Source organism: Ricinus communis, chromosome 10 (assembly GCF_019578655.1).
Source record: "Ricinus communis isolate WT05 ecotype wild-type chromosome 10, ASM1957865v1, whole genome shotgun sequence".
NCBI classification, from domain to species: Eukaryota; Viridiplantae; Streptophyta; class Magnoliopsida; order Malpighiales; family Euphorbiaceae; genus Ricinus; species Ricinus communis.
The window spans coordinates 12949106-12976086 of NC_063265.1; the positions used below are offsets into that span (position 1 = coordinate 12949106).

The window sequence follows — 26981 nt, forward strand, 5'->3', positions numbered from 1 at the left end:
TGATAATCAACTTTAGGTTAAACAATGGGTATAAACTCCAAATAATATGAGTACTACGTTGACAACACTATCAAACACACAAGATTTTATGAGTAAATATAGAGATGATTAAATTATATATTCTGAGATTTATTTTATTATATGTTTTTATTTTTATATTTCCAAAATTCATATTCATATATATATATATATACAAAATAATTTGCTATTAACTATTAGGTCAAAAATGCAAAATTAATTAATATGCTAGTGTGTCATTTCTATCAAGAACTAAAGTGTTCTACATTATAGAATTTAAAAACCAATTTACTAAATAAAATAAAAAGTTAAGGATTACATTTTAAAATTATATGCACTTATGTTAATGTTTAAATAGTCTTCTTTTTTTCAATCTTATATGAATGACATATCAATGATATTTAGATGAGAGAACAAAATTTTCACCATCTTAAAAGAATACAGGGATGGAAGTGTATAATAGTACAATCCTCAAAACAAATATTTATAATTATCCCAGAAACAAAATACAGATATAGCCCAATGCTTTCCTAAATGTTAACGTTATTGGAAGAGATTTATCATTCATTTACATAAGATTAAGTGCTAAGTTCACATGTAATTAAGGACAAGATACCTTTTGCTTCCCCCAATTAGATAGAAATGATTACGAAGAAAACAAAAAAAAAAAAAAAAAAGATACAAATAGTTGAAGTCCAGTCGAATTCCTAACACTATCTTCCAAAATTAATAGAGCAACACTTTTCCATATTTCAGATGCCACAGTCTAGAACTTGAGATTTTGCATAGTGCATCATTGTATGAACTATCTAGGCATATACTGTTATCGTGGAATACATAGACAATGTAGTGGTAACATAAGATTGCCATCGTATATTCAGGTTGCAGAAGCAACTGAACTCTGTCTCAACATGCAGGAACTGTCCGCATCTTTTCTTGTATTGCTTTGTAGCATTGGAGACTACACAGTGGGAGCTTCGACTTTGAATCCCGGTACTTGTATGGGTTACTACAGGATGGACCTGCGCACTTCTCGCGTGGCGGAGGGTAGCTGACAATTCCACATGGTAAACAAAAATCATCAGACAGGAAGACTAGCAAAAGAAAGCAGTACTACCAGAAAACATCAATGGAAGCAAGTATTAACAGGTGTGCGTAAAAAGGGGTATAGTGCAATATATAGACGAGAAGCCTAATTTCAGAAACTTTACTAATGAATAACAAATGTGTTCTCAGTCAAGCCAACGACTAAATTGCAATGGTATAAAAAGCAAAATTCTGTTTCTTTAGAGATTAGTTCAAAGATAAAATTAGAGAGCAAAAATTTATACCTGCAAGGCTTTGGGTCAAATATACTAGGCAAGCCCATTTCATTGGGAAATGTTACAACTGTTCCTGAAGGGCCCATGACCCATCTAACATGGTCTGCTGTAAGTATCATAGCATTTGCAGCCTTCTCCTGCAAATGATTCAAATGTATCATAATTAATGCATAATATCATTCAATATCAAGAAGACCAACAAGAACAGGGAAACTAGTGACAAAGGAAAATGCTCATAATGCCACATAATACATTACCTGTGCTAATTCTTCTTGCCGTTTCTTCATTTTATCTTCTCGCTTCTTCCTGCTGGAATCTTGGCCCAGTATTTTTCTGATTGCCTCAGCCTAAGATTTTGAGTTAAAACATAAGTATCTCCCACAAGTATACAATCCATAAAATGTAACAGAATATACAGACATGCATGCACAAAAGAAAAATAGGCAAACCTCTGATTCTCTATTTGCCTTCTCCACTTGCATTCTACGTCTCTGAAGAGCCTCGGCTCTCTTCAGTTGTTGCTCCATTTCAGTGAGTTCCTCTTTTTTCTCTGTTGCCAAAATAGTTGAGAATTTCATGTTTGATCGATTTCAACAAATGTTCAAGACAAGTATCATATGACACGAGTAACAACAAGTGCTTACTTTTAGGAGGAGCTGGAGGCAAACCATTTGGGAACTCAATTAAACTGGCACCAAGACTGGAAGGAACATCTTTGCCGGTTTGAAGTGCACGTTGACGTGTGGTAACTGTCATTTCCTTTTTAGATTCTCCCATTAAATAAACTGATTCTTTTCTCGGTTTCTTCCTCTTAGCTGTAGGCTCGCCATCTGACCCTAGTTCTTCTTCTTCCACATAGTCAGTATCTTCAAATACTCTCCCTGATTTAGACTTCTTACCGTCCTTGCCAAATTTTGATGAGCCATGATCTCCGCCATATGCATCATATAGACCATCAATATCTCTTTTCAGTACCTTAGATATTTTCCTCTGCTTCCTACTTTTTCCATCCTCTTCGTCCTCATATTCTGCACCATAATCAGCAGTAATCTTTGATGTTTTGACTTTCTCTAGGTATTGAATCTCATCATCATCCTCATCTTCATCATCAAGGACTCCATCTAACAAGCGTTTCTTTGGGACCCGTTTGCTCTTACGAACTGGCTCATACTTGTCTGTTTGTTTTGAAGGGAGATTTTCATCCGGCATCCTATCTCTCAAACTGTCTGCTGTCCTAACATTTAAACCACTTCTAGAGAAATCCTTCCATGGGACTCCTCGCAAACCACTTCCCTTATCAGAAGAAAATGAAGGATTATCATCCAAATTGTCCTGCGACAAGAATGCAATGAGCTACTAGCATTGCCTAATAAGCTAACAATGACGCAGAATAGAAGCCAACAGCAGTAGAACAGTTAGGTAGACCAAAGAGCAAAAGAGAAAAATGAAGAATAGATCCCTACAGATGTATTTTCTTAAGAAACTCTTTGATTTTGTTTTATCTAGTTCAGAAATTGAAAGTACAAGTAGCAAGAAGCAAACATTGCAGTTGCAAATAACCATATCAAGATCGATAGACTTAGCCTGTAACAAGATTTGAAAATTGGCATGAAAAGAGTGGCTAGCGCATGCTGTTTATTCCTCTTCATTTTGTGTATACAGTCTATAATATGGATAGAACTGTCAAAACAGAATGCCAAGCACAAGAACTAGATACAGAAGATTTTTATGGGGAAGTACCTCATTTGATTTCTGTTGAGAATCTGGGAACCGAGAAGACCTTGTAGAAGAAGAGCCGACAGCAGATGCACCATCAGATGTGGACTTGGCATTAATAGTACGTGTAATGCCATTAACCTTAAGCTTGACCTTTTTCACTTTATTCTCAGTTCCTAATCCATCTGAAATAACTCTAAACTGTCCCAAGCTGCTTGTATTTTTCCAATTAGCTGGGGCAAGGACACCTTCACTGCATCTTCTAGAATCAACTCCACTATTCCTCTGCTCGTTACTGCCTCGAAAAGAACCATTGTTGGAAGCTTCATCAGATTCTACGAATCCTCCATCTTCAGGCTTCATTATATTCTGGCCAGATTCAGAGTCCATATTGTCAGTAGAAGCTTTTGAACTGCATCACATTTAAATTCTTTCTTTTGATAAAATGCAAAATAAACATTTTTGTAACTGAATTTCGGTTTGCTTACACTGTCTGAAGGAGGTGTAGATGATAAGGATGAAATTTCATGGTAATCAGAAGGCAGCTGTGAGTCATTCCGAGGCCGACGTGATGTGTTACTCCTCCTCTTCCTCACGGCACTGCTTGCATCACTAAATCCAAAACCCTCCATAGTGCTAAATGGACTTAAAGCAGATCCCTAGTGCAGGTTTTATTTGGAAAGAAAGCTTAGAAAGTCAAAGAGAGAAAAAGTATAAAAAAGGAAAATAGTGATCCTCAGTTTCACAACATTGGATTACTCATAAAACAACATTGCATAATTCATGCCCCTCTACAAGGGAAGACATAAAATTAGACACAAAAATAATCAAAAATTGAAATCAGCACCAGTAAAATAATCACAGAACAGAATTTCTATGCTCCAAGCTCTTGCAAGTTCTGAATTCTATCACCAAAATAAAACTTGGCACGTTTGAACTTTCTGAACAATTATGTAATAGAAAAGAAAAGGTATCACTACAGTCAAATTGAAGTACAAAAAACTACTGGAAGTGTAAAAACACCTATAAGGAAAATAATATAAGAACTTCAAAATCAATAGGATTGCCAAATTGGTGCACAAGATTAGCTTAAGAAGACTAAATTATCAGATATTAACATTGTCAATCAAGAATAATTCAACATCCCACAGATCATCAACCCAAAAACATAAACAGGAAACTAGAAACAAAAATGCATAAATCAACCGAAGAAACTCCAAATAGTAGTATACAATCAACTATCCTAAATCAAAAGGCAGAAACTTTGAAGCGAAAAGTCGTTAAAAAATCATCGCAAGATTACCAAAAGTCATAGAAACCAGAAGAAAAAAAAAAAAAGACGACAAAGAACTCTTACCTCTTCTGGGGTTGCAACCAGAAAGTCTCAAAACCCTAAATCAGCCTCTAAAACCAATAATCAAGACTGAAATGGTGCCGTAAAAAGGTATGGACAAAGTGATACGGGTGAGTAAAATTAATTAGCCAGGTGGAGGAGCGTGATTCGATGCCAAAGAAATAAGGAGGTGGTGGTGGGTCTGGAATAAATCGATTATGATGATGATGGGAGGTGCTAATAAGGGTATAAGAGGAGAAGAGTGGCGTAGATGCAAAAGACCTGTTGCAAAGTGATCTAATTCCAAAAACATCATCTTTTCTTTTTTTTCTTTGTTTCTACATCAAAACCCGCCAGTCCTTTTTTTGTTCTTTTTTCTTGGGTCACCCACCTTTGCACCCTATCTTCTCCTCTCGGCTACCATCTTGCTGTTGGACGGGTAATGAAGCAGCTTCTTTTATTTTTGGGTTTACTGCCCCTTCAAAATCCATTTACTTTGGTCTTGCTCTGTTCGCTAACTTATATGGAAGTGCAAAAATTTCCAATAGTTGATCCTTTAACTCGAGACTGTTTGTCGTTTTCCTGTGAAAAAATAGAAACTTTCTTTACTATATTGGTAAACAAATAATCATTTTTTTAATACCAAGACAAATAATCAACTTTGCTACAATGAGAAAACGCCAGTTCGTCTGGATTCATGATCTTCTCTGAATCAGTGCAACCCATATGGCAGATGGGTCTTTGTCTAATCAGCGAAATATATAAGAAGGCTTGATCTTTTTGGAGAGGATAGCCAGATCAAATTTTTGCCAGCAGAAAAATTGGAAGCGATCAGGTATTGGGTTTTTGAATTCTCCTATTTTTTTTTTTTTTTTTTAATTGCAAATTGCATTTCAAGCACCTGAGGCAATAGTTGTTTATATTATTTGTGCATGCCATGTGAACGAATATTGTGCAAATGATATTTGATTATGAGCTATAAAATATGTATTTAAAATGTTTGGGTATGATTGCAGTGACGGCTTCTTATAGTCGATATCAAAGCTAATACCATTGTGTATCATTGTGTTTTTCAGATTTCAGATGGCACTGTCTGTTTTCACATTTTCAATGACAAATAATCCCCTTGTGGATAAAATCTTGAAAATCTGAGCCACCTTGCAGAATTCGAACTTCAGTTTTAGCAGAAGTTCCATTTGGTTTGTTTCGACTACTTTCATTTATTTATTACATTCGTCCCCCTTGTGCTTGGCATTGATATCGTACTCTGCACAGTTTAGCCAAACCAAAGTCAGATATCTTAGGGCAGAACTCTTCATCCAGAAGAATGTTATGAGGCTTAATATCAAAATGCAGTATTCTTGTGATACAACCACGATGCAAGTAATCAAGCCCTCGGGCAATTCCAATGGCAATCTGATAGAGCGTCTCCCAACTAAGAACTTGCTTTCTTCGATTCTTTCTGGAGTAAATGAACCTTTCAAGGGATCCGTTTAGCATAAATTCATACACGAGCTCTTTTGGCACCCTCAGAACAGAATCGTAGAAGCCTCACGATATTTGCATGGTGAGTGCGTCCAATGCTGGCAACCACATTGATGATTTCTTCACCATTACCTTTGGATTCACTTGACACCTTAACTGCAACTAAACGGCCATCAACAACTTTCCCTTTGAACACTGCTCCAAATCCTCCTTGTCCCAGTTTTTCCTTGAAGAAATTGGTCATTGTCTTAATCTCTGAATACTTCTTGTCTTTTGAGAGTGAAAGATCCATAGTCCTCAAGAAAAATTTCCACTTCTCTAGCATTTCTATGTTTCTTTATCCAGTAAGGACGGATTGGACAAGAATAATCTACCTCTATTAAGGAACATAAGTGCTACAAGAACTAATGCTCCTATACTTATTGAAACACCTGACAGCATAGAAAGAGAGAGTAGAAAAAAATTAGATCAGAACATTGTGTATATATTTTATTCTCTGGGATTTGATTTTTACCTATCAGGATTTTGGTCTTTGTGGACATATCTGTAGATTGACAAACATAGATGTGTTTAGCACTTATATTGAATAAAGGACGAGCAAAAATCAATCTGTGTCATAGCTAGTGCATTGACTTCTGTTTTGGTTTCTTTTTTATTGAAAAGGAAGATGAGAAGACTAATGTCTAATGGCATATTTTGTATAGTTCCCTCTGTTTGCATATGCAGTAAGTACCAAGGTAACAGAGAGGTCATACAAACCTGTTAAGCTATTACAATCTTGGGATGGTTTTTCCCAGTAGGATAAAAGCATTTAAAATTCCAAGCTGAATTAACATAATAGCCACAAGCTCCACCAGATCCTTCACATTTCCTACAGTTTGAATCAAGACTCCAGCTTACCTTGAAACCCTCCTGCAAGGTCTTTGTCGAACCATTCCCATTCTGTTTCTCTAATGCCATTTTGAGCAACGGAATTGTTAGTTTTTCTCACACTTGTAGTATCAGGTGAGAAATTTTCTGAAACTGGCAAATTCGACTTTATACTGTTATTTCTTTCTCCTTGACATGTTATTGGTATTGTGGAACTGGAGAATGAAGTGCTCTTGAAATAAAGTGTGGTAAAGAAAGTTTCATCTCCTTGACAGTCATAATCTCTAAACCAAGTGAGCTCAAATCCCTTCTCCCAACCTCTCATGCTCTTGTTTTCAGCTGGTGACTCCAGTGCAGAAACTGTTTACCATCTCTTCACAATTTTTATTAGCTAGGTCCTGTAACTCTTCAGATTCTTCATAAGTAAGAGCATAAGAACTTCTCTTTGCAGTGGTCAGACAGTCAATGGGTTTTATGGGATCTAGAGAAATGGTACAGTTGAAGAAGCAACTGAGGTGTATATTTTGTATTGAATCTCTAAATCCCATAGTATACATTGTCACATTTGTGCGTGGTCTTGGGCAACTACTATTGTTATCAATGTTAACATCAACAAGAATTAGGGAACGGTTGGAGTAATGAACGTCCTTGACATAAAGGGAGCCTTCAGAGTTTGTTAGGACAGGCCTGCTATTCCTGCACGAGAGGCCAAAATCAAGGTAACCGCAGATTTGATTGTTGGTATTATTAGGGATGATCCAAAATGGATATTTGATGGGAAGGCCATTGCCACAGTGCTCTTATGCAGAACAGTGCATATTGGGTAGTTTCTGAGAATCGGAAAGAAGCGTGAATATGATCAGCAGAGCTTGGGTGAGAACAAGAGATGGCAAGATTGAAGCATTTTGGAGGAAAACAAAATTAATGGTCTGTGGATGGTATCTGATTAATATGCAATGCAAGAATCTTTCTAAGCAGTTTCTTGGTGGACTTGGGAGGTCTCTCTTTTTGGCTGTTTCCTTGTGTTTTTGCGTACACTTAGTCAGATTTCTGATTTTTAAAAACAAACCAATGGTCAGACAAGACTAGTCCAACTTTAAGTCGAGTTCCACACCAAATTGCTGAAGCTACTGTAGATTTCTTTCCCTCCAGACTCTGGTGTTTCAGAAATGAAAAAAGATAACCCAATAATGTTTGTGCTTGGATCCGACACAATGGACGATAATCTATCTAGTTGTGATAGTGTCGAACTCTAGCTTTGTAGTATTACTGAGATTGTATTTAGCTAATTGATGCTCAAGCAATTTATACGAGTTGCCAATTGAAACCCGATTTCGGTCTAATTAATCAGATTCTGAAATAAAAAATAATAATCCAACCAAAGTGGAGATTTATAAATAATTGAGAATTTATAATGTGGTTGTTGTATTCAAATGTTCACTCATGGATTCACGTGTAATGTTAGAATTTAACCTAACAAAGTGAATGACAGAAGGTCTGATTGGATAGCAATTGAATGTGTATAGAAATTAGTATCTTTATACAAGTTTTCATATCCATCTAATTATACCATTTTTTAATATAACTTTTAATTTTATACACAAATAAAATAATAATATAAAAATTACTCTGCCAAAAGAGGAGTTTTTGTGCCTAGTTGTAATATATTTAGCATTATAATAAATAAAATAATAAAAGGTTATTAACTTAATTAAAATAAGTGTTTTTTAAAATCAGCCTATACATACATATGATTAAAAAAGATTTCAAGCTTATGTAAGTAGTTGTTTATAGGATTAATTATAAAAATAGTTTTCTTTATAAATAATCATAAAAAAAAAATACCTCATCTTTCACTCTTTTATATTTTTCTTTTATATTTTTACTACTTTTTATTCCACTTAACAAAAGTTGATACATGTCTTTTTAATTTTTTATTGTCTAGTAGACCTTCCTTTCTTTATACTTTCAACCTTTGTAGGGGCAATTCTTTCTTTCCCCATTCCCACCTTCACATCTATTTTTATCAATATTATAATTCTTTTTTATTTTTCTACAATCATGTTAATTAATATTTTTTTATAAAAAAATTAAAATAAATTTTAAAGTATTTTTATTTAATTTAATTTAAAGATTATTTACTCTCTTTTCTTTATAAATAAAAATATAGATATTGATTAATGTATTAACTTAGTTTGAAATTTTTTTAATGAGTGTTATTAGATAAGATATTAAGGAGTGAAGTGGATGAGTATAAAGTAGAGCATATTATTATGATTCAATTTTGATACAATTCATACCAAAAAAACTAAGATTAGTCATTATAGATTGGATCTTAGCATCTATAAATTAATTTTAATAAAATTAAAATTTTACCCTTCATATCAATTGCATATTTGATTTACTACTTTTTTCATTCTCCTTTAGAATATGAAATTAATTTAAAACATAGATATATCACCGTATTAAGCTACTGAGACTGAATAATAATTCAAAGAAAAAAAAACTAATAAATTAAGGAACTATATCTATCTTAATAGAAAGCTGAAAAATTAATAAATTCAACTAAAACTAACCACTTTATCAATTAAACTAATAAATTTAATAAATTATTTGAATTTTTCTTAATTACATGAAATCTCAAACACACTAAATTAAAGAGTCATATCAACCAGTTAACTTGGTTTATGACTATAAAGACATTAAGCCTTTAACATACAATAAAGTTTATACCATTATTGTTCATTTATATTTTAAGTATTAATTTAATATAATTACTGCTTTAATCTAATCAAATAAATTCAAATAAATTAATTACATAAACTATTATTATAATTTAATACTCACCATACTAAAAAAAAAGTTTAATAACACATTTTATATATTCTATTTTCATTATTGTTACTAAACTATATATTAATTGTTTAATATATTTATAAGATAAAGTTTAAAAAATTACTATGTGGTTTAATATTTTTTTAATACTAAAAGAGTATCATGTCTTTTATTTTTTAGCATTTTTTAGGTACATTCAATATTTTTCTCATTTTTTAAATTATAAATATTGATAGAAATATAAATGTTTTAGTAAAATAAATAATTTTTAAGTAATTTAGCACTTGACTAGATATTTTGTGATCATATCAAATTGTTAAAATATAAAAATTTTCAATTTTAATTAAATTTAAAAAATATTTTTTAAAATAAGATTTTATTATATTTATAAATTCAATAACGCATTGTTAAATGCTAAATTGCTTATAAAATCATAATTTAGTGATAGTTCAAATTAAATACATGCAAAACTATCTAAAAATAATAAAAATATAAATGTGTATTTAGAAAAAGCTAAGCAAATAAAAAACGTGATATTCATTTAACATGAAAAATACCTCTATCTCTCAAATAAAAAAGGGTCAAATCACATGATGATTTTTATTTTTTACCTTTAGTTATATATGAAAAATTACCCAGATAAAATAATATCATTGTTAGATTATTCCACTTTGAATTTATTATTTATTTATTTTGAAATCAAATTCTATTAATATAGGAAGTCGAGAAAATTTAAAAAATTATATAATTACTTTAAATAATTTTATAATTTTAGTTAATATTTAATTGATGTATGATTGATTTTATAATTGGTGCGATTGATGTTTGGTTGATTTTTATTTATTTATAAAAAATTATTTTTAATTTTTTTATTTGAACTTGGTAGTCTGGCCCAAAAGAGAAATCAATAGAGGCCCAAATTTATTATTATTATTATTATTATTTCTGTTGGTTTAAGCCTTAGGGGCTCCGGATCCAGGGGGGGCATCGGCACATAAACGTGAGCAATTAGTGATAAAAAAGATTGTAACCAATAGAATTGTGAAACGTGGAATATGAAGCAACGAATAGAAAGAAAGAAAGGAAGATAGGGAAACGGTTGGGGTGACAGGGAGAGGTACGTGGATGACGCAAACAGCGTCAGGAGAGAGGTCAAATCGGAAAAGATGGGGTTTGGAGGGGAGGGTGACAAAATTGAAAATCTACTAATCAGCAAATCACCAATCAAAAGTTGCTGACGTGTCTGATTGATCAGACCATTGATCTCGACTCCTTTCACCTTTATTTCCACTCCTCCTTTTTCTTCTTCCTTTCGAGAAAAAAAGAAAATAAAATAAAAGTAATAAGACAGTATCGCGCGAGAAGCGCGGGTGCCTCCTTTCTCTCTCCTACTCTCCCACCAAAGGGGTCCCACCCAAATGGCAATCGATCCCACTTCACTATTACCTTAATTTCATTTTATTTTTCTTTATCTCTGCTCTTTAAAACCTTTTTATTTATAATATATATTCTATAAGTTCTGTTGTTATTATTTTATCAAATCAAATATAAAAATTTATTTACTCATAAAATATGAAGTACAATCTATTTGTCGACAAAACCATATAGTAAAACTTCATAGGTGTTCGATAAATAAATAATAAAATTAAAAAAATTAATATTATGAAATATATTGATAAATTAATATAAAATTTATTAATTAAAATTTAATTTATTATAATTAATTTTACATAAATTTAAAATACATAAATTTTAGATTAATTTTTATTCCATTTAAAATATATAAATTTCAAATTTACAAATTTAATTGAATATGAATCTCTAAATTCTTTCTAGCTAAGAGTTTATTCTTACTTTGCTAAGACCGCCTCGCAAGTGCCTAAAACTAGTTTATTTTTTAAAAAAATACTTATATTATTTACATATGAAAATATGTAAATTTATTATAGATAACCATGTGACTGCTATTTATAATTTATTGTAGTAATGTATTGTTACAAAGAACTACTACCAAGTTAAATATCAAATTGTTAGCTTACAAACATATTAACGAGCTGACTCGCAGTAACCGAGCTGACTCGCAGTTTAGACTTAATTTATTTATACGAGTTGAGCTCAGACAAGCTTTTATGGAGATCTCAATCACTCAAGAAGATGACACTCGGATTAACATTGAAGTGTGACGCTGAAGCCCATAATATTACATCGACCAAAAAAGACAGACTTCAGATCAGATAACTTGTCCTAGTCCTGAAGCCTCAACTCTTACAACCATCTTGAAAAACAAGGAGGAAAAGAATCTATAATAAAATTTACTTGGGATTTACAAAAAGGAAAGAAAATTACCCATTACTTTAAATTTGTCCAACATGGCCACTTCCAGGTCCTCCTAATGTTAGAACAACTCCTTGAAGATCATTTCTGAGCCTTGGTTCTTTGGCTAATGATGGGGTAGCTCTTACTAAAGGATATGATCTTGTCGTGTTCATTTGAGTTTGTCGAAAACTCTGGCCGGATTCTGGCATGGGAAATGTGCTTGGTTGTCGACAAATCTTCAGGGATTCCATGTGATTTGAATTGGGAAATGAGTGAGCATTGACAATATGGTTTGCTGGAGTTGAAGGATTTTGAGCTAGGATGGCCCCTCTTGATACAACTTCAGATACCTGGCAAGACAAAAGAGTAGGTTTAAGGTTCCTGAACATACTTCAACATGAGAAATGGAACTGTGTCAAAAAATGGACGCTTACAGGGGCAAACAATACTCCTCTAAAGATCTTCCCATTTACTGTTGCAGTCATTAGAAGGCCCGAGTCGAATGCTCCGTCAACTCTACCACGTACCTCAGCACCAATCTGAGAATTGAAAGAACGTAGGGTAAGAAAATGAAGAAGCAGAAACAGACTAAGGAAAGAAGACAAGAAAAGCATAGCGATTGATCATCATCTGTAGCAAGAATTTACCAGGTTCTGAGCATATCCTGCGTCCTTGGGTTTTTCGTCCATTGCTGGGAAATGCATTCCTTGTCTACCTGTATGAGCAATATGAACACATTGTTCTGGTTTTGTATGCTCTCTTAAAATTTGGAGATTATATGGACTTTTTTGGATTGTATTTCCAGGTTCTTTCTGGTAGCTTGCAACATCAATAGTTTGGCAATTTCTAGGACTTCTATTCAACTGCTTAAACAAATTAAATCCTTGAGAAGCTGTGATGGAATCTGTAGCTTTTCTAACTGGGGTCTGCTCTTGATCAGATTGTGATGGAGATGAATGTTGAGAGAGTGAAAGAGAATGCTCCTCCTGTTCTGATTCAACCTCCCACGACTTTGAATTTGTGGTCCTTTTCCTCTTCGGATATGGACTATCTGAAATCAAAATTAAAGGAAGTCGATTTGGAAATGTTCATATTATGCTAATGAAAGATTGCCATTATCATACAACCAACCTGAACTGAAACGGAAAGCTTGTTTCGACTCTGATTCTTGTTCATGAGCCCCCTTTCTAACTATTCCATCATTTCCCAATAATGTAATTCTCTGGTTCACAGCAAAATTCAATAAGCTACTGCTATCTTGAAAAAGCAAATATATAAACAAGGATTGTGTTCTGTACTTCGATGGCAGTTCAATTACCGAGTCATTTTCTGCTTGAGGGGATCTCCTCTTTTCTTGATTCCAATGTTTTCCAAAAATCTTGCATATGGGAATTCTGTAAGGAGCATCAGGATGCTCTGCTCCGAGCTGCAAGATCAATAACTCATTCAGAGGATGTTCATCCTCTCCACACCTGCATATATGTTCAAACAAACTGAGAACATGCAGAACTTTAACTTTTATCAGAATAAGAAGTAATGACAATTAGAGGCAGGGATGTGAAGCTAAGATGCCATTAGAAGTTACCCTCCATAGATGGCGATATCTGAATCTGTTACAACAGCAGTATGAGAAAATCTCCCTTGAGGTTGCTGGCCGCATATATCAAGTTGAGTCCATGAACAAGCCACCACATCAAGAACCCAAACATCATTGTAATAATGTTTATCTCCAACCCCACCAATGACATAAACCTGCAGACCATGAATAACACATTGACTCTTCTCTGCAAACCAATTGACAAGGGATTATTCAAACATCATTTAGGCATAAGTGGCATAGTTGGTTCCAGTTGTCCAATATGTCAACCCTGACACTAAAGATAGAAGCTACTCAACACTATTTTAGTTACATGACTTGCCTTGTTTCCAATGTTCACAGCAGCATGACCTGCTCTAACACCCGGTGAAGAGCCTTGAACAACTAGCTGTCACGAAAAACACACCAAAACCAACAATGCATTTAAACAAAAAGATCAATTAAGATTTTGACACCATAGTCATGAAATCATAGCAAGTCAAGGTTAATACCTTAGACCAAGTCATTGTATCAGTATCAAGCACATCAACATTGCCATGATACCTGTCACCACGATCACCACCGTACACAAAAAGGTCATTACCTATTGCCACAGCACCGTGACTGTCTCTAGGAACAGGAATATCGCCCTTCACTTCTGGAGAACTCCATCTCATAGTCTTGAGGTCTAAAACATGCAAATCATTTAAGTAATTTGCTTCACCTTCTCCACTACCCCCAAATATCAATATTCTATCATCGCCAATAAGAGTAGCAGTGTGACTTTCGCGAGGGCAAGGGGGAGTCCCTTTACATTCAGGTTGTATCCACTCTTTGGTCACAAGATCTAATATATGAAGATCATTTACTTTCTTAGAGCCATTTGTGCCACCGAACACGAACATTTGGCGCCCGACGAGAACAGCACTGTGGCTGTCTCTAGGACCAGGCCCTTGACCAATAGTTGCCAAAGTATTCCACGACATAGTATCAAGATTTAGCATTAAAACATCACTGAAATGCAAACCCCCACAACACCCCTGAAAAGAGAAAACAGAGAGAACTTATCACAATGTAGTTAGAGTGGAAATTAAAAGCACTTAAACATTTTCTTTCAAACCTCTAGTGCCATTTTACCTCCTCTACTAAACCTCTACTTTTTGCTCTTTCAAAATTAGAAAAGCAAAGATATACCGAAATTTGGCAAGACAACGACAACCATAGCCAACACTAGAAGCGACGGAAAAATACAACCAAAATTCACCATCATCATTATCTTGTCGCTTGAATGCATCAAGGACAAGAAAATTGTGCATAAGCATTAGCAGGAGAATTATTTCTTTACTTTCTTCACCAAGAAAAGGAGACATGAACAGTCAATACTAAAATATAACAGTAAGAAATGGCAAGGAGACATGTGAAACAAAAATAAATAAATAAAGATTTGAGATTGGGGAAGAAATGGAAAAAGGAAAAGAAAAGATTATTATTTTTTTAGAGAGAAAAGGGAGTGGGTAGAAGAAGGAGGAAGGGAGAATTTAACACATGAAAACATTGCTATATCAAGAAAGCAAAAGTACAGAAAAAAATGTTAAACTTCAGAGACAACAATCCAACACCAAAAGAACACACAGCAAAAGATAGGAAACATCTAAAACCAATGAAGAAGTATATGTTTCCTTTTGCCAAATATACTCTACACGGTAGAATAAAAATACCAAAAGAACAATAATAATAATCATAACATAGAAAACAAAAGATAAAGAAAGGCATAACATCAAACAACTGCAACACAAGACATAGCAAAACACCTATTTAGAGAAGAATTCTTGTTCATCATAGCCATGATTCTACCAATAATATATTCAAAAGGCAACCCAACTATTAAGAACTTTTGAAAAAAAAAGAAGTTACTACAGCTCGATGAACTATATTTAAATATTACACAATATTTAAATTAACAGAAAAGAAAGGCAACAATATAAAGAAAAATAAACATACCCCAAAAACATAAACAAGTCCATGAGAATAACAAGCAGAGTGTCCCCATCTTTCAGAAGGATGAAATCCAAGAACCTTAGGATAGAACCACATTGCCTTCTTGTTTGAAGTTTCATGAACTCCTAAAGACCCCATCTTATTATCACTTTCTTTCTTTTTTATTTTCTTTTCTCAGAGCTGAAAGCTATTCTTGTTCAACACAGTGCTTGACAATGATAAAGAAAGAAAAGGGCGGTGGAGAAGAAAAAAAAATAGAGCTGAGAGAGAAGGGTCAAAAGAGGACATGAACAAGCCAAGAGATATATCAACTATCAGTGTCAATGGACATGAAAAGATGGGCGCTTTCAAGTCTCAATCACTGTGGCAACCAACATCAACAGGATGTTGTAGTGAAAAGAATTAAACAATTTTTTTTTTTGTTTTAAAATCCACTTAAAAGTAAGAACAAAGAAAAGAAAACATATTCATGAATGAGAATAAACACTTCACTGTTTAAATAGTGCAACATCAATAGCAAACAAACACTAATATGGCTGGATATTGGAGACTACTAATACTAACGCAATTGATGTAAAGTCATTGGAATGTGACTATTAAGAGAGACATAGAGAAAAAGACCATAGCTTTTGTTATCATTATTATTATTATTCTTTGCAATTTATATATTTTGGATGTTCTAATTTCTTTTTATTTTTAATTTGAATTTGTTAGATTATTTTTCACACTTGTCTAAATGAAAATGATGGAGTGTGGGGGCATTGGGTTGTGGGAAATGATGGGAGAAGTTGTTCAGAGGTATGAGGATTTTTGACTGTGCAATAGACAGTGAAGGAAATGAGAAGAGAAGAGTTTTCTTTGCAATTTTCTTTTTCTCTGCCAAAACTCACATGGGTTTTCTTCATCTCAGTTTCCTTTCTTTGCTAGCATGAATCCCATTATTGGGATTGATGAAGGGAAGTTTTCATTTCCCTTATCTTTCTTTTCCTTTTCCTTTTTTCTCTCTTTTTTCTTTTTTTTTTTTTCTCTTCATCACTCAAGTTTCAAGGTGGGTTATTGATGTGGATCTAGAAATATGTCTCTTCTCTAGGCTCTTTGGGTAAAGTGTGGGGCTTTGTGTTGTGTGGGTTGTGCAAATTCTTTTTCTAGTTTTGGGAAATGGAAAGGAGTGTTGTTTCCCTCAAAAGGTTCTAAGTTTTTGAAAGATAAAAAAAAAAGCATATTTATATGTCTGTGTTCATGCAAATTTACAATTTAATTAACTTGTAATTATTATTAATAATATAAGATTTCTTCCCCCTATATCATGTATAGCCTTATTATTACTTTGTGATATGCTGTGGAACTTGTGCTTTAAAAATGATATGACAACTCTGTTGGGTCATGCACATGGAGGCCATTTGCAAAGGTAAAATCTCTACTGCCATGAGTCCCTATTCCATTTCTTTGATTTTGTTTTTTTATTTCCCTTTCTTTCTCCCCAAAATTACCAAACTAAAGTTGGCAAACAGTAAACTAGCTATGCCTACTGTGTTCATAATCATAGGTGACAGACAAGTAACTTTTGAAAAACTCTATACTGCATTAATCCAAGCTTCACCTGGATGAAATATTGTCATTTCTGAAATTTTCATCACCATTTTTCACATTATATACAAATTAAGAGTTTTTTTTTTTTATATATAATCAAATAGAATAATTTAAATACTAAATAAAAAAGAATAATTTGACTAGTATTTCCAATAAATTCTAAATTTGATATCAATGTAACAGCTACTCCAACATTTCATTGAATCTTTCTTATAATGAAAAATTAAAGATCATCAAAGTGAAAAATATCATTGCAAAAGAAAAAAAGAAAAGAAAAAGAAAAAGCATTTGAACTTTGCAAAGTGAGAAAATGAGGGGAGATATCGCGAGAAGAGAGGAGGGTGGAAAAAAACATAGTATTGGACACAGGAAACGAAGACAGAAGTGAGGAAAGACGTAGAATACACGCGACAAACACGGGAGACTTTTCTATTAATTATTTTTTTATTTATTTTTTGAAATAGTTTGTTTTGTTGGTCAGATTTTTTATTTTTATTTTTATAATATAATTGTATAAATCAGGCTGCCCTTGATTCACGTGACCTTCTTTGTAACTTGAAATCAAAAACACCTTTCTTTCTTTTCTGTTCCTTCCTTCTTTTCCATTTCTTTTCTTTCTTTCTTTCTTTCTTTCTTGTTTTCAAGAATGGCAAATAATAATAAAAGAAAGAAAAGACATCTGTCTCTTCGAGAATGACATGTTCAAACTTTTTTGTACCCAACAATTCACTTAAACGACCCATGCATTTGTATTTGTTCCCTTCACAGAATTTATAATATCAACATTTTCAATTAACAGTTTGACGTTTTCTACTTATAAAAGTCTCTTTCAAGAAAATGAATTATGTTAGTATTAATATAATAATAGTAGCAAAAATTATATGCCTGGTGACCCGTTTGAGTATTTTAAATAGAATTATAAATTAGAAAAGTTTTGAGTTTGAGCTCTCGGAGATGGATTGAAGGTATAGCCGTTGTTACTGGTAAAAGATTTAGCAGTAATATAATAGTAACAGTAGCAAAGATGTGTGTTTCTTGGAATGTGAATGGCCCAGCCTGCGTGACGGGTACGGGCAATTGACTGATACAATCACCGATACCCCATTTGCACAATGCCTCAATCAAACTGTACAAGATTCCCAAACTGAAAGATTTTCAAAGGGATCTTGTTTTTTCAAAGGGATTTTCAAAGATTTTAAGTCTACAGTCTCGTCATCATCATAAAAGAGAAAGAGTGAGTGTCTTGAGAAGTAAACTACAATTCGAACTCAACGTTTTGGTTCCGCTCACGCGTTCTCATTGCTCGATTAAATTTACACGCGATTTGGTTCGGCTTTATGCATGAGACTGAGATCTAAAAACTTCTCTTACAAGATCAAGGATAGGATTATGGATGTTCAAGCATCATATCAGTAAGAAGCATTTTTTTCTCAGAATCCCTCCATTTTGGAAATGGTAAGAATAACAACTCAGAACCATAGGGAAGCAAGTATGATATGAAGCTAGATGAATACCTGAAGCAAAAGATTTGATTGCTGTAGGTAGAAATTGAATAAATCAAATGCTGTACAAATTTTGTTGAAAATGTTTGTAAAAAAGCAAAGGCCTGACATTTCAACCTTGTCACTCTACATGGCCCGATTTAATACAACAGAGGGATTTACAATAATGTTATGCAATTATATAAAATTGTGACCCATAGCAGTGAATGCTAGAAAAAGATGTACCTCGGGCTTCTTGTACAAAGATACTTGCAGATGCTGCAAATGTATTCTGGCAACAGCAAAATCGTGGTTTCTGTCATACCTAAATGGCCTTGCATTGTGTTAACTCGAAACAGAAACTGTAGACAATAGAAAAACAGAGTAGAGAGCTTGATAAGTACATCTAGAAGGGAAATTTTAGTCCCCAAATAACAAGCCGTATTGGAAACAGTTGAAAGGCGATAATCACAATGTGAGAACTATGCCTCCAAAACAATCAATAAAATGTGTATGAAAAACAGGTACTTACACTAACAATTATAACTTAAACTCATAGGCAAAAAGACTTCTTTGTTCATCTGTTGGATTCGACAACCATCGCCAGAACATCCATGCTGCCCCAACCACAGATAACAATGACAGTATTGCCAAAAATCCAAAATGTGAGACATCATTTGCAATAATTGCAACTCCCAACATTACAGACTCTGCTAAACTTGCAATAGAAACCTCTGTTGCCCCTATAAGATTTGCTTTAGATGATGGGATCCCAGTTTGGAGAATCTGTGCACCAATAACATCGTATGACATGTGTCCTAACCTTGAAACAACCTGCATAAAAAGTTCAGTCATATTGTTCCCAAACTCCCAGAACAAACACATAACAATAAGAGAGAAGAGCGACAGTTTGCACAGATATAAATTTGCTAAATTCTGATGTTGATTCAAGGGGGATTTGACACAATAGTTCTCAAGAGAGTGACATGCTCAATAATGTTACACATCGAGTTTATTAACAAGTTTGGAAGTCAAAACTGAAAGGATCGCGGGAAGCAATTCGATGCGCGAACACGGAGCCTGCCTACCCAAACGATCGTGATACGACTCATGCACCACCATGTACAATGAGCAACAATTATTTCCTACTAAGTACCCAATCAGCTAATACTGCAGCTGAAATGATTTTCGCACTATAAATGCAAGAAGAAACAAAAGAAAGATGATCCTTACAATCAATCCCAAGAAAAAGAGAAGGGGACTCTGCTGGGAAAGAGATCCACTCCAATATACAGCAACAGCTAACGTGAGAAGAGAAGCCTGAAATACCAAACCAGCTGCCCCGGCCTGGTCAGAGGGGAAGAAATATAAGAACTAGATTGAGAAGGTAAAGTTTTAACAAAAAACTGTAATATAAGCAGGAAGCATAAAGTAACCTTTAAAATGCCCAGTTGTCTGACCAAGGATGCAGACAGGAATGTTGCTAGAACACCCATGGCAGCACATAATCCACTGAATCCCGCAACAATAGATGGATTAACTCCTATTAAGCAATTCCATACAATTTATAGACATTAGCAAGGAATCCCATACTAACTCAAAGTCCAAAGATAACAGTAAAGTAAACACTCATCAATACAACTTTCATATAAAACAGAATCACATTACAGCACACAGAAAATCCCTTATTTCAGGCATCAGCTGACATACTAAAACAATGAGCAAAAACTAACTCCATATATAGGTCTTCAATAAGAAAATGCCAATCCAACAAATGTTTATAATCCATGTGGATGCATGAAGAGTTGCATAAGGAAGTTAAATGTCTGTAATAAAATAAGAAATCAATTTTAAGCAAGACGATCGTAGCATGTCCTCCAAATTGTGATCATACAAACACTTTAAAGTGTGCTATGCGGGTTCACACTGCTTCAACCTTCAAGTCAGATGCAAGATCTTAGATCTAAAATCCTTTAATAGTCAAATATCTCATGTTAATATCTCATGGTATTTCAGAAAGGGTACGACGAGTACCACGCTGAGTTAAAAATGCTGTCATCAAACTGCTTGGAGCAAGAACAACATTGAAGTACAACAGAACATAGGCAAGGCTTGCAGGAAGAACTGGCTGCTGCAAATATTCTTTCCACCCAAGCTTGATAGTTTCCAGACCTCTATCCACTGATTATGCAGGAGAAAGTAAATATATCAGGAAATTTCAGATCACTTTAAAATAATGGTATCTCATAATTTTTACCTATGCTGTCCACACCAGCCATAGCTCCTCCAGTTGATTCTCTGCAGCAGGCATGGGAAGATCTAGTGTGGTCAAGAACCCCAGTAGAAAGCTTGTTCGTCAACAATGTCAGACCAATCTGCAAAAATGGCATTAACAGTTACAAATGATGGTGGGACGTATTATTTAACCATGAATTACACCAGAAAACTGATTACCATAATCGGTAAAGACCATATCATTAGACCAGCAGCAATCTTCAAGCAGGACACAGGATCATACTTGCAGAGAAGAATGCCAAATAATGATGCCCCAGCAATCTGTAATTGGTGATAACATTGCAATTAACACATTTTTGAATTTCTAATCTTATATAAGAGAGTAAATAACATTGCAAATATGGGAATGCCATGTGTAAACTGTTTTAAAGTACACATATTCCTCATTAGATGGAATAGATTATGAATTTAGTGAAGACCTCACACAGAAGATCAATTCGATTAAGAACAGCATTTGCTTGCGCGAGAGCTATTGGCCTATTTATTCCTGCTAACTGTACATATGGGAACATCAAGTTAGAGTTTGTAGTGTGTGCTAACTTTACAGGGGAACAGAGAAAAGGATAAACGCCAAATATATGAAGAAACAATGGAAGCACAGGTACTACCAGCACAACCCAATCACGCTCCATAGCTACCCCCAATGCTACTCCGCATAGCCTCTCAATAGCCCCTGCTACAACAAGTACAAGAAACCATGGATGGAGAAGAATGGATGATGCAGAAGTAGGAGATACAGTATGTGCATGAATTATCATAGATGCAGACAACAACTGAGCAGCCACCTGACAGAAGCAGAAGAAGAAGAAAAAATTAGAAGGAGTATAGCACTTATTCAGCTATATTGTATAAAGTAACAAAAAAAGTTACCTGGACTATATTTAGACCAATTGAAGAAGGTATCCGGGGAGAATAATCCATAAGTTTGCCAACCAAAGGACCTCCAGCAATTATTGCAAGCTGTTTAACACAGAACTCATAAAAAATATGCTCCCAGTTTTAAATGAATGGCTCAATATAACTTACTGAACAAACTACAACCTTGGTGAAAAAACCCATGACAGCCACTGGTAGAAGGCTTGGATGAATTAGAGCTATAGCAGAAGGCCAAGCAAAGTTCCACAGTTGTTCCACTAAATTTCCAGCTAGGCAACTGGCATAAAATGCTGTAACATGCAAGTCCTTCATGTCAGGAAGTGAAGATCATCTGGCATTAATTTCATCAACTGACTTCAAAATTTAATCGCTACATCAAGAGATTATTCAGCAAGAAACATGTCAACTAATATATCAAAAGCTATTATATACGCATTATTAACCAGATTGGTTGGAACACTTTCTAAGCTACAAAGCTACAAGGTCATGCAAATAAAGCATCTGCCACCATTAGATATTGGTTTAAAATAAAATGGATGCCACACCATAAAAAAAAAAAAAAAAGAAGATAACAATTCCACTTAATGCACCATACTACATTACCAATGATGATATTGATCTAACAGAATAAAGAAGTAAAAGAAGCTGCATGAGTTTTGGAGACACAATGAGCCCAAGATCTCAAGGTAACATAATTTTAACTAGTTATGCTAGAGAAAATAAGGGCATTGGACAACCTAACAGACTTTCTCAGTTCAAGGAAAATAAACCTTCTAGGCATCCAAAAGCCTCTTACTGGATGATACAAAGAAGTTGATTAAATCTCATGATACCAGAACAGTTAGATGCTTCTTAAACACATACTTATGACATCAACTTCATTTTCAACATAAGAGACTCGACTTTTGGCCTGCAATTCTAAATAAGAAGGGAGGAACTCCATATCATAATCATGGAAAGCAAAGTTTGCACCTCATAAAAGCTTTGTGATAGTAATATGATTACGGTACAAAATAAACCATCTATACAGTCTAAAAGAGCTCCCGTGTTTCATGCTAATCACAGGTTAACTAGACATAATTAAAACAGCCTTACCATATAATCCAACTGGATGGGCTGGAGTTGCCGCAAGAGCATTTTGTTCCTCCTCTGACAAAACCTAAGGAATTAAACAACGAGAGAGATGAAAGGATAGTAAGCCGATACTACAGTGAAACCAAGTTAAAATTCAAATAAGAAAAAGAAAAGGAGAAAGGAATTTACAGGCAATGCCGTCAAGAGACTATCAACAAAAGTTGTTTCAACCAGTAAACTGAGAGGTTGAGACTCAAGGACATCTGATTTAATATGAAAAATAGGAGCTGAACAATCAGGCTCAATTTCTGACACATGTTGTGGAGCCTCATCCTCAGTGAGAACAGAGCTGCATTGTGATTCAGAATTTGTAATTGAGCACCTTGAATTTAAATTGCTGAACCTGCAATTAACAACCCCAACCAAAACCCAATGAAATAAGTTGGTTATATATATGTATTCATTGAAATTTTGTATGCACCAATGTGACTAACTGTATTGTAAAATATATGTAAAGACTCAAAATTTAAGCTAAGTAACTATGCAATATAAAAAAAAGAGCCAGTAATTTCCCAAAAATTCCAAAAACTTCACGCAACTTTCTTTCAGATTCTCAAAAGCCAAACATAATCCAAAAACAAAACCAAAAGGATAGCGAAATACCTGCAAGAAAGTGAAGCAGGACCAAAACTCAACCATCGGCGAGTAGAGAGGCGATAGCGAATTCGAGAAGCATGCGGTGTCGCCGATAAAGACGCTTTCCGTATAGAGAAGACATTAACATTAACATTGGGATGGACAGGGAGAGTGTGCGAAACTGAGACCATAGCTTTAACTTCAACAACTTCAAGTACCCAAACTTGAAGAAGCACCAATTAGAATAAAATTCCTGACTAATACTCATGCAGACTCCAAAAAACGTATCTTTTTGCCAGACTTTTGTGGGTTAACTTTCATTAGCAAGATGGTACAAGTGCCTAAATATGATGATTTTATGAGAAAGTTAGTGTCTTTACTTGTTTTTTTATTGAATTGGGTGTTGGATATTTTTGGGTCTGGTGATGTGAATTGAGAGGCTTATCCGATGATGGTGAAGTGGAAGTGTGTCATGGAGTCCGCCGGGGGAAGGCGGACAGTTCAAGTGGAAATTTTGCACGTTTGTGTGGCTATTAGTTTGATGAGTCATCTGTTTTATATTTATTATTTTTATTTTCTTATGGAAAAGCCTATGGGCCATGTGTCATGTTTGAGGAGACTTTGCCATCCTGATTTATGAATTTCCACAAATTATATGCAAGTCATTTCAGTAATTGAGCAAAAGGAAAACCAAAAAAATATAAGAATGAAGTTTAAAGTCATTGAATTAGATTAAAAAAAATTAATAGACATCGAATTAATGTTATATTTATATTGACTAATTCATTTATTATATTAATTATTATGATAAAAATAATTAATATAAATATAATAATTAATAAATAATATCATATATAGTAATGCAATTAATTATATCTACTAAAAAGACAGCGGACTGAATTTATTTAAAAATTATAAAAATTAAGCGACAATTTATAATTTAAATATTTGATATTATTTTTTTGTATTATTTTACTTTTTGATGTCATTTTTATAAATAAATCTAAAAATGTATAAAATAAATATTAAAAGAATAATCTCAAAATGTCAAATATCTACAAATCCTAAGGTATCAATGTGAAGTTCTTTTTGTAAACACAACCTTTTTTTCATAATACATATGAAGGATATTTTTGAAAAACAAATAAATTACTTTATTTAAAATAAATTATATAACTATTATGTAACGTATTAAATATTAAAATGATTTATAAGTAAATTATATTATAAATTAATTTATAAAAAAAATAAATTGTACAAAAAATTTCAACCAAACATAACCTTATTTATGCTAAAGTCTTTTCTTATTCAGAATTATTGTTTTTTAATTTATGTTGTTTGGGAATACTTATATTATTTTCTGTTGTTTAATCTTACAAAATTAGATACTTAGAAATATATATATTATATAAAATTTAAATTTCAAATTATATAACTACTGAGTAAAAATTATACTAATAACTACAATAAATAGAACTTAATAAGAGAAAAAGGGTCTATTCAATATATGAAAGATGACTGTGGTTACAAGAAAACCGAGTCCCTGTAAGAGGGACGATCATTAAAATCTGGGCTGTTCCTGGATCCATCCATCTGTATTAATAAATTTATTAATATTTACTAATCGGTTCAGTTCTTTCTGAGTTAAATTCTTCTCCCACTTCACTCGCCGAGAGGTATCAGAACCTGGTCCACTGCATAACACCTCTGAGAACGTAATTTTCTCCCTTAAAAGAAAAAAAGAATTCCAATTATGGATTGTAAATGTGATATTAAGGCAAGAAAGAAGAAGAAGAAAGAGTCTTACTCATGACCAGTATAATTCCATGGTAGCCAACCCTGAGGCATGACAGCTTCAGGCATGTAAGCCATCTTGAAGATCACTCTTGAATATGCTCTATATGCTCTTCCTAGGTACACAGGCCCACTTGCAGCTATTTTACATGACAGAAATACAAAACCACTTGAATCATTTTCATTTTCTCGACCTTGAGCTGTAATGAAACCAGCTGTTCCATTTAGAATCCCTGTAGTTGCATTTATAACACATTTCTGCACAAAAAAGTTTGAACATAATTATACAATCTTGAACCAAATGCAGTAACACAATCTTGAATACTGCTACTTGTATATGATTTCTGACCTCATATACTGATTGCCCTCCTCCCCAAATGAAATCTATTGCACCTTGAATATAGCATGATTTAAAATAGTGACGTCCTTGGATATCTGTTAAAGTGTCTTGCACTCCAGAAAATCCACAGCGATAAAAGCTTGCCTTGTCTGCATATAGTGTAGCTGCTGGTGCCCATAGAATACGCTTCCCATCGGGTCCTTCCGGTATAACTAGATTATATGTGTTCTGTTTTCAAAACCCAAAAATCTTAAGACTCCAACAAAATAATAAATATCATGGATTCGAGTATGGTCGTTCAATATTCACTGATATTTTGATTTACCTGGAATGATATGTCCATTGCCACAAAATTTTCTGCACTCAATATTAGCGTAGAGCTTTCGGTAGCACTGCCAGCCTCTTCCCATCGGATAATGGTTCTTCTGCGGCTCTCTCCTTGAAGAATAATAAAAGACTTGCCTTGTGGGATTACAACTTTTTCACTAAGAAAAAGATAAAGAAAAAAGAGATTTCACTTGTCAGAATTGAAGAGGCTTCGTGTTCGAGTATCTTCATTCATCATTCACTAACAAGATATGATGAAATTTATCACCTTTCTAGTGAACGATAGTAGGAAAAAAAAATACTAATAATCTGTTTAAAATTTCTTCTTAATAGCAATTGTTTACTACCAAAAAATAAAGAAGATGGTGGCAGTGTACTTACTAGTAAATAGCAGCTTTTATGTAGATACGAGTCCATAAGTTATTATTTGGTGGGATAGAGTCGATGGCTTTTTGTACAGCAGTGAAATCTCCATGGCCACTTTGATCTACTGTGATTTTCCTTGCAATTACCCCTTTTTCTACATCATGCTTGGTGCTGCCTTTGGATGTACAAAGTAAGAGAAGCATGGTTATGAAGTGAAGAAAATGCATTTTGGAAAAATTCCAATCTAGATAATTTTAGCTATGAGACGATACTAATGGGATTATGAGAGCATATTCATAGCAGATTCATATGTTCATATTTTAAGGGTCCAAGTTTTGTCCATTTAAAGAATTTTGCTTTTAATTTGGTAAAGAAACATTTTGGAAAACTATTTGGGATAAATGAAGAAAGTTCTTCTCATTTGGTTTATTTCTCATCAGCAAAAAGATATAAAAGGAATGTTTTTGGTGAGTGGAATCTGTATTTTCATGGAAAAATGTGATGCAGTTAATGGATTCCAAGTACTCAACTGCTATAATAAGCAAAGTATAAGAACATTCCTAAATCATACATTAGGCCCTGGCAAAGATTCACTGGCAAGGAGGAAAGGAATAAGATGGTGGCACATGATGCATTTGACACTTGCATATCTGAATCTCCCAATTAAATTAAGAGACAATATTAGCACACAACACATACAGCTGTATGTTTTTATCCTGTAAATATAAGTTCA

At 33.8% G+C, this 26981-nt stretch overlaps 4 protein-coding genes and 1 long non-coding RNA gene across 7 annotated transcripts; 1 reads left to right on the plus strand and 4 right to left on the minus strand.

The window, feature by feature from the left end:
- Positions 1-467: 467 nt before the first annotated feature.
- LOC8269826 (SWR1 complex subunit 2) lies at positions 468-4849 on the minus strand. 3 transcript variants are annotated; one of them, XM_015714889.3, is made up of 8 exons: positions 4414-4849; positions 3545-3715; positions 3081-3425; positions 1985-2633; positions 1790-1890; positions 1598-1687; positions 1350-1477; positions 468-1069 (listed from the first exon to the last, which is right to left on the minus strand). In XM_015714889.3, exons 2-8 carry the CDS (start codon positions 3686-3688, stop codon positions 925-927), a joined length of 1602 nt encoding a protein of 533 aa, XP_015570375.1. In that variant the 5' UTR covers positions 3689-3715; positions 4414-4849; the 3' UTR covers positions 468-924. The 3 variants fall into 3 exon arrangements, with proteins under 3 accessions (XP_015570375.1, XP_002512515.1, XP_015570374.1); XM_002512469.4 differs by having other exon boundaries at positions 1985-2672; XM_015714888.3 differs by lacking the exon at positions 4414-4849 and having other exon boundaries at positions 1985-2672; positions 3081-3468; positions 3545-3686.
- Positions 4850-5082: 233 nt separating this feature from the next.
- Positions 5083-8065, plus strand: LOC107260758. The gene is made up of 2 exons (XR_007217698.1): positions 5083-5224; positions 5466-8065. It is a non-coding gene; the product is annotated as an uncharacterized LOC107260758 (long non-coding RNA).
- A 3656-nt stretch (positions 8066-11721) lies between these two features.
- LOC8269829 (dynein regulatory complex subunit 7) lies at positions 11722-16937 on the minus strand. Its single transcript, XM_015714887.3, has 9 exons — positions 15473-16937; positions 13984-14511; positions 13815-13880; positions 13481-13647; positions 13214-13367; positions 13027-13117; positions 12543-12946; positions 12330-12434; positions 11722-12245 (listed from the first exon to the last, which is right to left on the minus strand). Exons 1-9 carry the CDS (start codon positions 15605-15607, stop codon positions 11934-11936), a joined length of 1962 nt encoding a protein of 653 aa, XP_015570373.1. The 5' UTR covers positions 15608-16937; the 3' UTR covers positions 11722-11933.
- Positions 16938-18562: 1625 nt separating this feature from the next.
- On the minus strand, positions 18563-23980 carry LOC8269830 (solute carrier family 40 member 3, chloroplastic). Its single transcript, XM_002512473.4, has 14 exons — positions 23449-23980; positions 22975-23188; positions 22807-22870; positions 21877-22001; positions 21706-21795; positions 21444-21620; positions 21255-21329; positions 20995-21096; positions 20798-20915; positions 20575-20721; positions 19977-20083; positions 19774-19887; positions 19073-19374; positions 18563-18902 (listed from the first exon to the last, which is right to left on the minus strand). The coding sequence occupies exons 1-13, from the start codon at positions 23610-23612 to the stop codon at positions 19081-19083; spliced, it is 1791 nt and encodes a 596-aa protein (XP_002512519.1). The 5' UTR covers positions 23613-23980; the 3' UTR covers positions 18563-18902; positions 19073-19080.
- A 918-nt stretch (positions 23981-24898) lies between these two features.
- LOC8269831 (probable pectinesterase 55) lies at positions 24899-26521 on the minus strand. The gene is made up of 5 exons (XM_015714896.3): positions 26264-26521; positions 25881-26040; positions 25565-25783; positions 25229-25473; positions 24899-25148 (listed from the first exon to the last, which is right to left on the minus strand). Exons 1-5 carry the CDS (start codon positions 26473-26475, stop codon positions 24983-24985), a joined length of 1002 nt encoding a protein of 333 aa, XP_015570382.1. The 5' UTR covers positions 26476-26521; the 3' UTR covers positions 24899-24982.
- Positions 26522-26981: the final 460 nt, after the last annotated feature.

Excerpts from the sequence above, each read along its gene's own strand:
- LOC8269831 (XM_015714896.3), bottom strand. The coding sequence starts at position 26,475 with ATGCATTTTCTTCACTTCATAACCATGCTTCTCTTACTTTGTACATCC. Across the intron at positions 25,784-25,880 it reads CAATGGACATATCATTCCAG|AACACATATAATCTAGTTAT; the intron begins GTAAATCAAAAT and ends TTTTGAAAACAG. Across the intron at positions 25,474-25,564 it reads GAGGGCAATCAGTATATGAG|AAATGTGTTATAAATGCAAC; the intron begins GTCAGAAATCAT and ends TTTTTTGTGCAG.
- LOC8269829 (XM_015714887.3), bottom strand. The coding sequence starts at position 15,607 with ATGGGGTCTTTAGGAGTTCATGAAACTTCAAACAAGAAGGCAATGTGG. Across the intron at positions 13,648-13,814 it reads CTGTGAACATTGGAAACAAG|GTTTATGTCATTGGTGGGGT; the intron begins GCAAGTCATGTA and ends CATGGTCTGCAG. Across the intron at positions 12,435-12,542 it reads CAGGATATGCTCAGAACCTG|ATTGGTGCTGAGGTACGTGG; the intron begins GTAAATTCTTGC and ends TTCAATTCTCAG.
- LOC8269826 (XM_002512469.4), bottom strand. The coding sequence starts at position 3,688 with ATGGAGGGTTTTGGATTTAGTGATGCAAGCAGTGCCGTGAGGAAGAGG. Across the intron at positions 2,673-3,080 it reads CTCAACAGAAATCAAATGAG|GACAATTTGGATGATAATCC; the intron begins GTACTTCCCCAT and ends TTCTTGTCGCAG. Across the intron at positions 1,688-1,789 it reads AGGCAAATAGAGAATCAGAG|GCTGAGGCAATCAGAAAAAT; the intron begins GTTTGCCTATTT and ends TCAAAATCTTAG.
- LOC8269830 (XM_002512473.4), bottom strand. The coding sequence starts at position 23,612 with ATGGTCTCAGTTTCGCACACTCTCCCTGTCCATCCCAATGTTAATGTT. Across the intron at positions 22,871-22,974 it reads GTCTCTTGACGGCATTGCCT|GTTTTGTCAGAGGAGGAACA; the intron begins GTAAATTCCTTT and ends TTAATTCCTTAG. Across the intron at positions 19,888-19,976 it reads GACAACTGGGCATTTTAAAG|GCCGGGGCAGCTGGTTTGGT; the intron begins GTTACTTTATGC and ends CCCTCTGACCAG.